Source organism: Diceros bicornis, chromosome 5 (assembly GCF_020826845.1).
Source record: "Diceros bicornis minor isolate mBicDic1 chromosome 5, mDicBic1.mat.cur, whole genome shotgun sequence".
NCBI lineage: Eukaryota > Metazoa > Chordata > Mammalia > Perissodactyla > Rhinocerotidae > Diceros > Diceros bicornis.
The window spans coordinates 91,821,091-91,834,058 of NC_080744.1; the positions used below are offsets into that span (position 1 = coordinate 91,821,091).

The 12,968-nt window shown below is 48.0% G+C and overlaps 1 protein-coding gene across 2 annotated transcripts in view; it reads right to left on the reverse strand.

Annotated features, from left to right (window-relative positions):
- The window catches only part of NTRK3 (neurotrophic receptor tyrosine kinase 3), a 373,138-nt gene that overhangs the window by 64,319 nt on the left and 295,851 nt on the right, over positions 1-12,968 (reverse strand). For both annotated transcript variants that reach the window (XM_058542401.1, XM_058542404.1), the window contains exon 13: positions 4,952-5,082. In XM_058542401.1, coding sequence (XP_058398384.1) covers positions 4,952-5,082 — 131 coding nt within the window. The remainder of the gene's footprint in view (positions 1-4,951; positions 5,083-12,968) is intronic.

Below are 12,968 nucleotides of genomic sequence, written 5' to 3' on the forward strand. Positions count from 1 at the left end.
TCAAGATTTTATCTGCCTCAGGCCCTTGGCATGTGCTGTTCTTTTGATCAGAAAAACTCTCAACTGAGCTATATCCACAGGACTGGCCTGATGAGCTGCCACTGTCCATTACCTCTGTGGAACATACTGACTGGTGCCCATCATACCCTGAACACTCACTGCTAGTTAATATCCAAAGAGGTTCCTCTGTCTCAGAGAGGAGCTTACCAAGAGTCAGCAGTGATTGTCCCCAAATTCATTTATGACAGTGAAACCTGTTAATGTCATCACTTAATATAATGAAATGTCATGGAAATCAAAGAAAAAGGAGTGCATAGAGTGGACTGTTTTTATGGAACCTAGGATGAATACTTTGCAAGGACCTTCTAAATGTCAGTGGTTAAAAAATGTTAAGAGCAGGAGGAAATTCTATTTTTAAAAACTGAGAAAATAGTAAAATTCTGAGATTCTGCACTCAGATTGTTTCACAAATATTTTAAGTTCCTGATCCAATTTAAAGTAACTGAAACTGGAAATCATGAGCAACCAAAACAAAAACAAAACAACCCTCCAAATCAAAAGGAACCCAAAAGCTGAAGTTCAGACATACCAGAAGAAACATCATGTTAAATCCAAATAATTAAAATTATCAATAACAAAAACATAAATTTCCTGCAGATAAAATTAATTTTATAGGAAGGCTGACAAGGATGCTAAAATAAGTAAATGCTCAAAGAGGGTGAAGAAATAATTATTTTAAAGAACAGAGAAGGTATGCAACAAAAACAGAGAGAAATAAGATTAAGATAACAATAAAGTTAAGAACCAACGGATATCTTGGATATCAAATATATGGTCATTGATGTTAAAACGAAAATCTCCATAGACAGGACAAACTCTACACTAGATAAAGCCACAAGAAGAATTCACGACTTGGAAGAATGCCGAGGTTCACCCAGAGGAAAGCACGGAGAGACATGGAAGAGGAAAGGCAGCGAGGAAGGTCTCATTCCCTCATCTGTGAATGAAAGGGGTTGTCTGGGTTTGAAGGCAGCTCCACCACGGATTATCTGCGGGACCTTGGGCGAATTGCTTAACCTCTCTCTGTGCCTCCATGTCCCCTCCTATAAAATGGGGACAGTGCTAGTGCCCAGCTCTTAGGGTTGCTGTGAGAATGAAACATTAACATTCACACATGACTTATGGCAGGGCCTAGCGTACAGTTTGTAACTCTAACGAGTGTTGTCTGTTACATGTTGTCATCATCATTACCATCTTCTCCTCCTCCTTAAATACCCCTTCTGAGCTCTAGTATTCCATGACTCTGAGAGGTGAGCTACCTGGGCCTGTGTGTCTCCTTTAGTGCCCCCCCGTCCCCCAGTACCTCGTATAGGGCCAGGCACATGGTGAGTGCTCAATGAATACTTGCAGAATGAATAAATTAAGCATATTTTTAAGAATACGATAAATCCTTAACAGAAAAATCTTTTATAGTACACTGATATATCACTAAGCTAACACCAGTGCATCTTCAATGTAAATAAAAAATAAAATATTGCCAACTTCCCAGAAATGCCCCCCATCCTGTGCCTTGCCCCTCTGACGTGCTTGCTTTCACCCCGAAGGTAACCACTACCCTGACTTATGGAATTCACGTCCTTGTTTTTTTAAAACAGTTTATACTGTCTGAGTATGAACCCCTGGACACTAGAGTTAGTGTTAGTTAGTTTTACTTGTTTTTGAACTTTAAAAAAGTGAAATCATACATGTAGCATCATATATATACTTCTATATCTGGCTTTTTTCATTCAACATTGTGTTTTTGACATTCTTCCTCATTGTTGCATGTAGCTATACTCCATTCATTTTCCTTGTTAAATAGTTTTCCATTATATGAATATACTACCTTTATTTATCCATGTTTCCATTGATGGACACTGGGGCTGTTTCCAGCTTTTGAATGAATGCTTTACAAACATTCTTAGACACATCTCTTGATAGATACATAGATAGATAGATAGATAGATAGATAGATAGATAGATAGATAGACAGACAGACACACAGACACACAGATACCTGTTGGGAATAGGTCTAAAAGTGGAAGTGCTGGGTCATACAGTACACCAATGTTCTAGAATACCACACTGTTTTCAAAACAATTATGCTCCTTTGCATTCCCTCCTGCAGTGTATGAGAGACGCAAGCTGCTCCATTTCCTTGTCAGCACTTGGCGTCGTCATTGCTGTTAAGCCCTTCTGCTTGGTGGATAGTGGTGTCTCATTATGGTTCAATTTGCATTTTTTGGATGATTAACAGATTGGACACCTTTCTCATATACTTATTGGCTATTTGGATATTAGAAGAGACTCTTTTGAGATCGTTAGAGCAAGTGTATTGTTTGTCAAATTACCATGTAAATGTGGCACCACCTATTTACAAATATCATGAACTACATGGTTTTAATGTCACACTTACACTACACATACATAGAAATTATGCTCTGTCTCGTCCTGCTCTCCATTTATTTTATGGGTATTCCTCTTGTCTCCCCAACAGACTGCAAGCATCTTCAAAATAGAGGCTGTGATTTCTTCTCTTTGTTTCTACCATAGCAACTGCTAGGCAAAATTCTTACCAATTGATTTAAAACTACAATTCGAGAAAACCTAATCTTGAGTAATACTTGGATGCGTTTTCTGGAAGTCCACAATTACCCTGCATCCAAGAGGAAGGAACCTGCAAAAAGGAGGAAAATCTAGAGGACAAGGAGCAGGACACACAGTTTCTTGGCTGTTCTCCAGAGGAGATGAGCATTTCCTCCAGGGGCTGGTCACCGGGCAGCAAATGGTGTCAGATCCCAGAGCACTCATCTCCTCGGTGTTCCCAGACCCAAGGAGAAAAAGAAACCCTTTGAAAAGGATGAAAACAGAAACATCTTTTCTGCATTACCCAATCTGGGTACTGCCCCCCAACACCAGACCACTGGTGGGACAACATTTCCTAGGGTTTTAGACCATCACTTCATTTGCTGCTCCAAGTGCAATAAATGTTCAGTTTATTCACCCATCCCCAGACGGATGCTGGAACACCCAGTGGATTAGTGTCATCCCGTAAATTAAAAGTTTCAGAGCAGTGCAGATTCTAAGTTTAGGGACAAAATTAGAAAGCTTTACACATTCCTAGTGCAAGCTGTCTAAAGACGCCTGCACTCACCTGACCATCCCACGTCTACGGAGACACACTGAGCAGGTTTATTCTCGGCATGTCTACCAATAATAATCATTAGCCTTCTACGGCGGCAATACTCTAGTACTTTATTTACTTTCTAGAGCAGAGGTCGGCAGACAACACATATTTTTAAAAAAAAATAATTATTGGAAAACAGCCACCACCATTAGTTTATGCATTGTTTACGCTGCTTTCCCACTACATGGGCAGAGTTGAGTAGCTGCAATGAGGAGCGTGTGGCCCTCAAAGCCTAAAATATTTATTATCTGGCCATTTAGAGAAAAAGTTTGGCAACCCCTATTCTAGACGTCAATGCAAGCTTGGCAGGTCATATGTCATGTGTGTAAGCACATTCACTAATATCAACATCAAGACTCATGATGACAACAGAGATAAACAGCAGCTCCTCTTTATTGAGCATCGACTGTGTCCCAGGCAGCGACCTGTGGATTTTACGTATGTTATATAATTTAATCACCAAAATTTTAAGGAGGAGATATTATAATTTCTATTATACAGATAAGGAAACTGAGGCCCAAAGAGGTTAAGCGTCTTGCACAAGGCCACACAGCTAATCAGTGGTGAGGCTGAGACCCCCCACACCCCAGGCTCTCTGATTCCCAGGCTCTGCCTGTAGCCTGCACAGCACCGCCTGCATCCATGAGGTCATTTACCCGCTGTGGACGAGCTGCTTTGCAGATACAGAATGCTATGAGTACCGACACCCAAAAGTCACAGAAGCACGAAACTGCTGTTGTGAGGGCACCGTCAGAGCCTCAGTGCTAAGGATGGGACCCTTTTGAGGTCCAGGTGGGAGTCCTCATGAGGAACAGCATCTCCTGCTCCCAGTCCAGAACATCAGGCAGACATCACACTGGCCTCAGAGGCCTGCTCGCAGCTCCCACAGGGGCCACCCCACGCTCCAGAGCAGGGCTCCCGAGACCCAGAGATGCCTCAGAGAGGCTACTTGACTCTTGTTTGTGCCAATCATGTTCAAAGAGTTGTCCAACATTGATTTACAGAAGCTGCTCACTCCTGGAGGCAGGGCAGCGGAGGGCAACTACCGGTAGCAAAGTCACTTCTCTCCTGCCCCAAGCAATTCAGCTCCAGCTGCACAGCTGGCTCTGCAGCTGGTAATGGACCCATCTAGCAGCTGCCAGGAGGCAGATACCCACAGGCACACTGCCCCTTGGGGTCTGAACCTGGATCCCATGAGATGTTTCTAAGAATTTCTTCCAACTTCACTCACTGTTGTCCCTGTTCTCAATACCTGACCCCCACTCCATCTCCTTCCACTCCCAGTGATGTCTGCTGCCCTCGACTGGGGCTCCGAGGGCCTCCTTGAGCCACCCACCTTTCACCCAGCTCTGCTCCTAAGAAATGGTCTAGTGACTGTCCGGGCGGGACAACACATCCTACAAAGTCACTGAGGAGGGAAGAGGGCCAGCTGGGGACAGAGGTGAGCCCAGGGCATCCAGAATAAAACGAGGGCTGTCCACAGACCTGCCTTGTTCCTCCAGCCGTACCCCAGCACAGCTCTCTTAGGTGTTGCGGCTCTTGACCTCCAAATCCACAGTAAGTCGGTTTTGGTCTGGAGGAAACTTCATTGCCTTGGAGCAAGGGCCCTGGATGCATCTGACAAAGCCAGTTTCTACCATCTTCCAGCATGGAGTGAGCGTCACCTTGCCACTCCCCAGCCCCAGCCAGCCCTTTTCCAGAGGCCCACGTGCCTCTGGGATTTACCTTCACGGCCACCAGCATCTTGTCCTTGGTGGGGCTGAGGTTGTAGCACTCAGCCAGGAAGACCTTTCCAAAGGCTCCCTCTCCCAGTTCTCGCTTCAATACGATGTCCCTCCTCTTAATGTGCTGCACATCTGTAGGAGGGGGACAGAGAGGAGAGCAAGCAAGTCAGTCCTAGGCTCCTGTGCTCATGAGAGGCACAGGGTGTCAGGAGAGCACAGGGGTCTAGGGCAGGGAGTTCTGTTCCTGAGTCCACAGCAGGGAGAGGCAAACTCTAGCACCCCAACTTGGGCATGAAAACTGGTGTCACACTGTGGTTTGAGAGTCCGGCCCAGAATCAAATCTCAGCTCTGCCCCGACTAGCCCCTAACCTCTCTAGACCACCACTTCCTCAGCTGGAAAATGAAGTCAATACTAGCGAACACACAGAATTCTGGTGTAATTAGCTCTAGTTCCTGGAGAGAGCATACAGCAGTCTCAACAGTTAGTGTGCACAGACATCCCAGGGGATCTTGTTCAAATGCATATTCTGATTCAGTGGGCCTGAGAATCTGCATTCCTAACACCACCGCCACCACCCCCCGCCCCCACCACCCCCAGGTCCTGTCCATGTGCTATTGACCCATGGACTGCACTGTGAATAGTGAGGTCTCTGGAGCATTCCATAATTGTGTTGGAACACTGGATCCACTTTCTTGCTAGTTTTTGAAGCTGGGAAAGTTATTTCACCCCAGAGCCTCAATTTCCTCAACTGTAAAATGGGATTAACACCAATACCTTACTCCCTGAATTCTTGTGAAGATTAAACGAGATAACCCATACAAAGAGCTTGGTCCAGTGCCTGGGACAAACTAAACACACACACACACACACACACACACACACACACACACACACCACACACACACACACACGGACACACACTGGGTCTTATTCCAGCATAACGGCTGGAATGCCCCTAGCACAGTGTCTGGTTCATGATAGAGACTACTAAGTAGCAGCTAAAGTTATCTGGGGAAGCCTCTGACAAATCCCTCCCCTCTGAGAGAGAGCAAGACCAAGGAGATCACGAAAGCCAAGTCCAGAGCCTGCCCCAGAGCCAGGGGCTGTGCAAAGAGAAGGGTCGGCATTGCCTCAGCTAATGTAGCGACCTAATTCAAGTCTGTCTGCCAGGGGAAGGCAAAGATGTAACGTCAGCCCTCCTACCTATTTGGAAAGAATGTTACAAAGAAATTGTACCAGAAGTGGGCTGGCGATGAAAGGAGCCAGCCGGAGATTACTGACTGACCTTTCCATTAATTGTTCAACAGGCAGAAGCCCATTAACTACCTGTATTCATATTATGAAGAGCACTGCAGAGCCAGGGAAGAGGATTGTCTCAAATGACCTTGTCAAAAAATGAAAGCTGAAGACAGAGGACCGTAGCAGATTGTCCCCACGAGGAGGGAGAAATATGCCAGGGACAGAGGGGTGCAGCTGCAAGGCTTTGGATAGTGCTCTGGTTGGCTTGGGGATTCCTTTCAGAATAGGCTACACAAATCTTTTTTTTTTTTTTTATCAGAATTCTTGGTATCCCCACCATGTCCCTGATGACCTGCCCGCAAGGACCTGTGGGAAGAAGCATTTGCAGACCATTATTCTCTCCTCCCCAGGAAGACAGACGTGCAGACTCCCGGGTGCTAGTGGCTGTTCCTCCTAGGCCACAGGGCCACCAGGCAGCTGCTTTGCCTGCCTTTACAACAAGAATATTGAAAATTATTTCCCTTCTTTGCACCCTCTCTCAATCTTGCCCAGCCCCTGAGGAACGGTATTGTTGGCCTTGAAGGAGAAGGCTCAAGAGTCTCCCACTGAGAGAAAATGGGAGGTCAGGACCTCTCGAGGGAGGCCATCTGCTCGTTGCTGCATAATGATTCCCAGGTGACCACTGACAACGCGCAGCTTCCTGCAAGGTGAGCGTCCTGGCGTGGCCTTGGAGAGGAGATAGGGCTGGTGATGGCAGCTCTGCAAGGCCAAGCCCGTGCCTCTGAATATTCAGGGATTGGTAAAGAATAGGAAGTCAGGGGTACTGGGTTCAAGGCCTGGATCCTCCACAAACTACGGGCTTGCACACTTCATAAAACATCTTGGGTCTCAGTTTCCTTGTGTGTAAAATGGGTGTGGGGGTATAATCCAAGTTCTACTTACCCACTACATGAGCTTTATTGTAAAGGTTTGTAAACCTTTAAGTCCTCTAAAATGTCAGTGTTTGTCAGTTTTCATCATTATTGATACTATTTTACAAGAAGGGGACATGAGGACCAAGTCAGAAGTCCTCGACTGGTGGCCGAGATGGGACTAGAAACCAGAGCATAAGGTCATGCCGGAGTAGCCAAACCACTTGGGGACGAGCCACCTTCGGCCCCAGACCCCACCCCAACCCCAGGCTCCTCCGGCATCGCAATAGAACAGTGGTCCTCAAACCTGAGCTGCATCAGAATCACCTGGAGGGCTTGTTGAAACAGAGTGCTGGGCCCTTCCCCCAGAGCGGCCTGAGAATTTGCCTTTCTAATGAGTTCCCAGGTAATGTTGATGCAGTTGGTCCGGGTACCCCACTTTGAGAACCACTGGAACAGGAGGACATTGGAGGGTAAGGAATCAGCCAGCTGACGACAGATGTTCACCTTTGCAGCTTGGCCTCAACAAGTCCCAAGCACACCGATATCTTAGTCTTGCCTCACCGTGGCCCAAAGACGAGAGGAGGCCTGCAATCCTGGACTTACCTCCAGGCTGCTCCTCCCCTCCCTAGCTATGTGGCCTAGGCTGAGTCAAGCCCCCTCTCAGAGCCTCAACTGCTCATCCACACGATGGAGATCATGCCTCTCTTGCCTTCTTATGTTCTGGGCACATCTCTAAAAAGGAAAACCTGGGTCCCTAAGTCCACCTCCGGGCTGGGTGACCTCATCAGCTCCCCAGAGCTTCTCACTCAGCTACAGTGAGTACAGAATGAGAAGGGAGGAGCTCTATGGAGAGCCACGCTGTCCCACTGCTGTGCCTGGGTCACGTCTTGGAATCCTCCATCTCCTCTTGCTCCCTTGGCAGCGAGAATCACAGGCCCTGGAAGATTCAGACAAGCCAAGCAGGAGCAGCATACAGGGGGCCGTTTCTCGACACTTCCTCCCAGGAGTTGAGAGCCTGACGGCAGCTGCAAACCCTGGGCTGTGCGAAGGGGGAGCTTTGACAGCTGTGGTCCTTGAACGCAGCAGGGCGCAGGTGACCATGTTACTAGAAACTCATCTGCTCCCTATGTGAAAAAGCCCGAGCAGAAGCCTCCCACAGACCAGAGTGTCTTCCCCAAATCTGCAAACGGATCTTTTTCAGAGACGTGGAAACATCTAGTGGCTCAGAATAAAACAGCCTTGGCTCACTCTAGTTGTCTTCAGGGAGAAGTATTTTGAGACCAATACGTGAGCTCAGCCCATGGATGGGGTGGTGAGATCTGAAAAGGAGCAGCAGAAGCAATGGAAAATGAAAACAGACTCCATTCCCCCATGAATCCTCCCCAGGGAGGGAACCTCCTCCCAGCCACCGGGGTAAAAAGCCCTGCAAGGTAACCAGGGAGATTCGACAGAGAGGCTGGATCGTGGCCAAACCCAACAGGAAAATCACTTCCATGTGGACAACCCCATGTACCAACAAGACTCGAGACTTCAAAACATGATCTGAGCAGCTTCCTTCCCTGAATCTAAGTGGGAAGAAGTAGGGTAAAGCGGATTCATTTGTGCCCAGTCTTACTGTTTGCTCAACATTCGATTCTCACGATAACCCTGAGAGATAAGTGTTGTACCCCTGTCACAGATAAGAACATGGAGGCAGGGGGTAACTTTCCAAAGTTCACAGAGCTAAAGCATGGCGAAAGAAGGACTCTCTCTTCTGTTCATGGCTCCTGAGCCGCTGTTCTTCCATTACACAAGGCTGCCTCTCCTCTGCCCTCCCCTACTTTGTGGCCACCAAGACAATCTGGTCCACAGCAGCACAACCCTCCATCTTATGCTTCTTCTGCTCCTGCCCAATTTCTCTTAACCTGCTTATCCTGGGACTCCAGCACAGCATCTTCCCAAGGGAAAGTGTAGCAGATTCCCACCCCCAGAGGCCCTGGGAGGAAGGTGTGGGAGGAAAGGGCGCTGCCCAGGCCCTGGGGAACCGCTGGAGTGAGCCATTTCCATTTCTGACGTCCACGTGTCTATTTGGGCCACTGTTTGGACTTATTTTTAGCTCACACAGTGCTGCTCAGAGCTGCCTCTGGTGAAGCCATCTGACCTGCACGCCAAAACATGATGGATTTTCCTAGGAGGAGCGGGCATCAATCTCCTTTTACTGCCTGGCTGGCTAGCCCAGCAGAGTCTGGGTCACAAGGCTCAGAGGCCGGGACACTGGCAGGGGAGGGGAGAGAGGGAGATACAGCCCCGGCCGTGGGACGACCTCCCCATCTCCCGCAATGAGGGACTGTGGAGAGAGCAAGCGGCCGGTATCCCACGGGGAGGGATCTTTGGGAAAGGAAAAGGGTTCCTGGCTCCTCCAGCCTGGCTCTTCCCTCCCTCCTTATTTTGAGAGAGCCACCAATTGAGTTCCACCAGAGGAGGCCACCCGTAGAGCTTCTCATTCCCGTAGGACAGCTGGTTCATCAGACACAAACGCTGAATGAGGATTTCTGTGTTTCAGTCATGACTCAAAAATTTTCCTCTGTACCAAGGACCAAGATAACTATTCCACGTGTGTGGGATTCCCTTCTGGGAGGTCTTCCAGGCGTGGAGCAAGCTTTACCTAGAGCAGAATCCCTAATTTAAGGAGGTCACCAGGCACCTCTGCACAGAAGACCTCAGAGCCCTGAAAGGTCAGTGGGCGTGCTGTGGTTATCCCCTCAGCCTGCCTCTATTCACTGGGGCGGCCGCATCCTGGGGGAAAGAGAGGGTTGCCTGCAGTACCTCTGTGACCTGCACAGATCCACTGGACAGACAGACATGGCCAGAGACACAGGGGACCACTGTCAGATTCACCTCTATGTTCTGGGAAAACGGGGATGTGACAGGCATAAACTATTCAAGCCTGCCAACCAGGGATGAGTAAGAAGCATAAAACCCCCTGAAAGGTGTTGCTGAAAGAGTGAGGGCGTGGGAACAGAGACAGGTCTGTATCTGAATCCTTACTCTGCTGCTAGCTGTGCTTTACCCTCTCTCGGGCGAAGGTTCCTCATCTGTAGAATGGGACCGTTGAATATCTACTGGGCAGAGTTGTTTAGAGGACTGATTTAAAATTTTTAGATAATAGGAAATGTCTGAAACATAATGGACATTTAACAGAAGTATGTTTCCTTCCTTTCTGCAAGATCTTCATTTTAACTAAGAGCTCAATCTACCTGAGAACAAAATAGTGGCTTAGAAAGAAACTTGGAGCAGGACGGTGATTTTCTTCTAAAACAAAGTGGAATGAGGTTGCTCAGTGAGGAACCAGTGCTGACTCAAGGGGTCACCAGCAGCCTGTCCGAGCCTGCCATGGTGACGTCCAACCTCCTCCCCTTCAGAGTCCAAAATAGTTTGTGGGAGGAGGTTGGTCAGACAACGGAATAAAGACCTCAAAGGCAGAGACAGACACCTACTAAAGATTGCCATTGATCAGTAGAGAAAAACCAGATTTCCCAGGGTTGGTGGTTATAAATAATGGTGATCCTGACCCTGCTGTATGTCACACAGCAAAGTCAGTCCCCAAAAGCCAGCATGCTCCCTCAGTCAGAAGCAGAATGCCTTCCTAGAAATTCATGGGTCACCTCAGTGCTTGGGCTAATTATCGACCAGGAGGCCATGCATGTGGGCAGCACTGAGACGTCCTTCCCTGAAGGCGCTCGTCTAAGGGACTCAGAAGCAGGCCCTCCCAGCACCCCAGAGGGCTGGCCAGTTGCTTTCTTAGCTACCCCTGATGGGTTCTCCTAACCACCATGCCTTCCTCTTCTTCCCTGGCCCATGGTAATACCCAGTTCCCAGTTGGTTCCTAGGATCCTTGCTGAGACTTCTCAGATCTTTCCCCCATCAATTCTGTCTCATGCTGTGCTTGTCTCTTTCAACTTATTGTTATCCCCTTGTGCCCTTATTAATAATACAAATAATTGCCATCGATCAAGCACTCACCCTGAGCCAGGCACTGGGCTAGGCACTCACCATGCATTGTCTCATTCATCTTCACAACTCTCTTAAACACACTTGCTATCCCAGTGCTACAGAAGAGGACGCTGAAGTTCAAGGTGATTAAGCAACTTGCCCAAGATCACCCAGCTGTTAGGGGTGGCCCACAAGACTCTAAAGTCTAGTATGAGAAGTCTGTGTCACCTGCCATCCTACCGTCATGACAGCCCCGTTGTCTCTGTAACTCTCACTGCAAAGAGAGACACTGCTTTCTGAACTCACAGTAGAAATCAATCACATCTATAAAGACACAGAGAGAGTCATTTCATCATGGAACTCATTCTTGCCACCCTTGGTCATCACTACCTAAGCTTAACACGAGCAGCGAGGATGCCTTCTGGAGATGAGGATGGCACCAGAAGGCAGAAATTCAAGACCCCAATGCAGAAGAACAGAGGGTCTCGACGGCCTCGGGGGCTCTCACATTACAAGGTGAGTTCTGAGGGTGACTGCGTGCATGAAGGAGGAGGGAGATTCTTGGCAGGAGAGGGAGGAAAAGGGAATGAGGAGAGAAAGGGAAGATCTCTAGAAGTGTGTGTTTTCTTTTCACTGGCCAGACCCTAGGGTCTCAGGCTGCCAAAAATGCTCAGAAGAAAACATTAATTCCATACCACACATTTAATTACACATGAAATGGAATGTCTTTAAATGGAAAAGAATAATATTCCCAGAGCTCCAACTGTGGGTTTTTGATGTGGCAGGAGGGAGATAGAGGGCCAGCTCGGAATCTTTGAGGGGGAAGGAGACCGCTGAGAGGGCAGGACCCCTGCCTTTGCTAGAGGTAGGAATTTCTGCCTGCCATCACAGTCGTGCCCTCACCCCTTCTCATGGCCCCACTGGCTGCGTCTCACCTCATGCTTATGCGTGGCAGGGCAAGTGGAATTTTCCCTTCGGTAAGAGCATGACCAAGTAAATGTGCCCCCTGGCCGGTTACAGACCCTTTATAGTGGTCTGCAGCCAATCCAGCCAGCTCTCCACCTGGACAGATGAGCAGAGCTAAACTCTCCCAATAACTGCTCTTGCAAAGTGATCCCTAGATGATTTACAGGCTAGGAAAACAAGAGGACCTCCGGAGTTCATGTCAAGGATCAAGAGAAGATATTTCAAAGCCTGGAGAGCCAACAAAAGAACTCTGCAGAATTTTTCTCGGAGGTCTAGAATTTAAAATTTGTCCCCAGTTATCTACCAAAAGAGAGTAACAATGATATGGAAAAGGATTCCAGGTTGAATGAACACCAGCACCTTCTGCTGCAGTGCTGTCCTGGGATGAGGCTGACTCAGAGGTCTTTGTCTGAGACCCCGATGTTTCTGCTGGCCAGCCTATGTTCCAGCCAAAGGCTCTTCTCACTGAATTGGGACTTCCTCATGCCACATGATTTTCAGAATTTGATGGCTTTGTAAAGGGGCTCTGAAGGGTGCTGGCAGCTGCTCATGTCAAAAGGGCAACATAAGGTGTTATTGAGTTTGTAGACTGGGCCTAGCACAGGGCCCAATACACAGTAGGTCCTCCTTAAATATTTGATGAAGGAATTAATTAAGTAAAACGCCCTCCAAAGCACTGCTAGAGACTTTAGCAGGGATAACACTAAAAAGACGGAGGAAGGAGAAAAGCTGAGGGAGTCATAAAAAGAAAGGAAAGATGAGTGAGAACAGGACAGGATCCAGGAAGTTCCAAAGAGCAGCCTTATTTATGTCCTGGCTCCAACACTGGCCCCAGGAACCAGGATCACATTGAACCAGGACAGTTGTGAGACCCACATCCTAACCCTCAGACTCCAGCACTCAGACTTCTAAACAAAGTGCCCCTG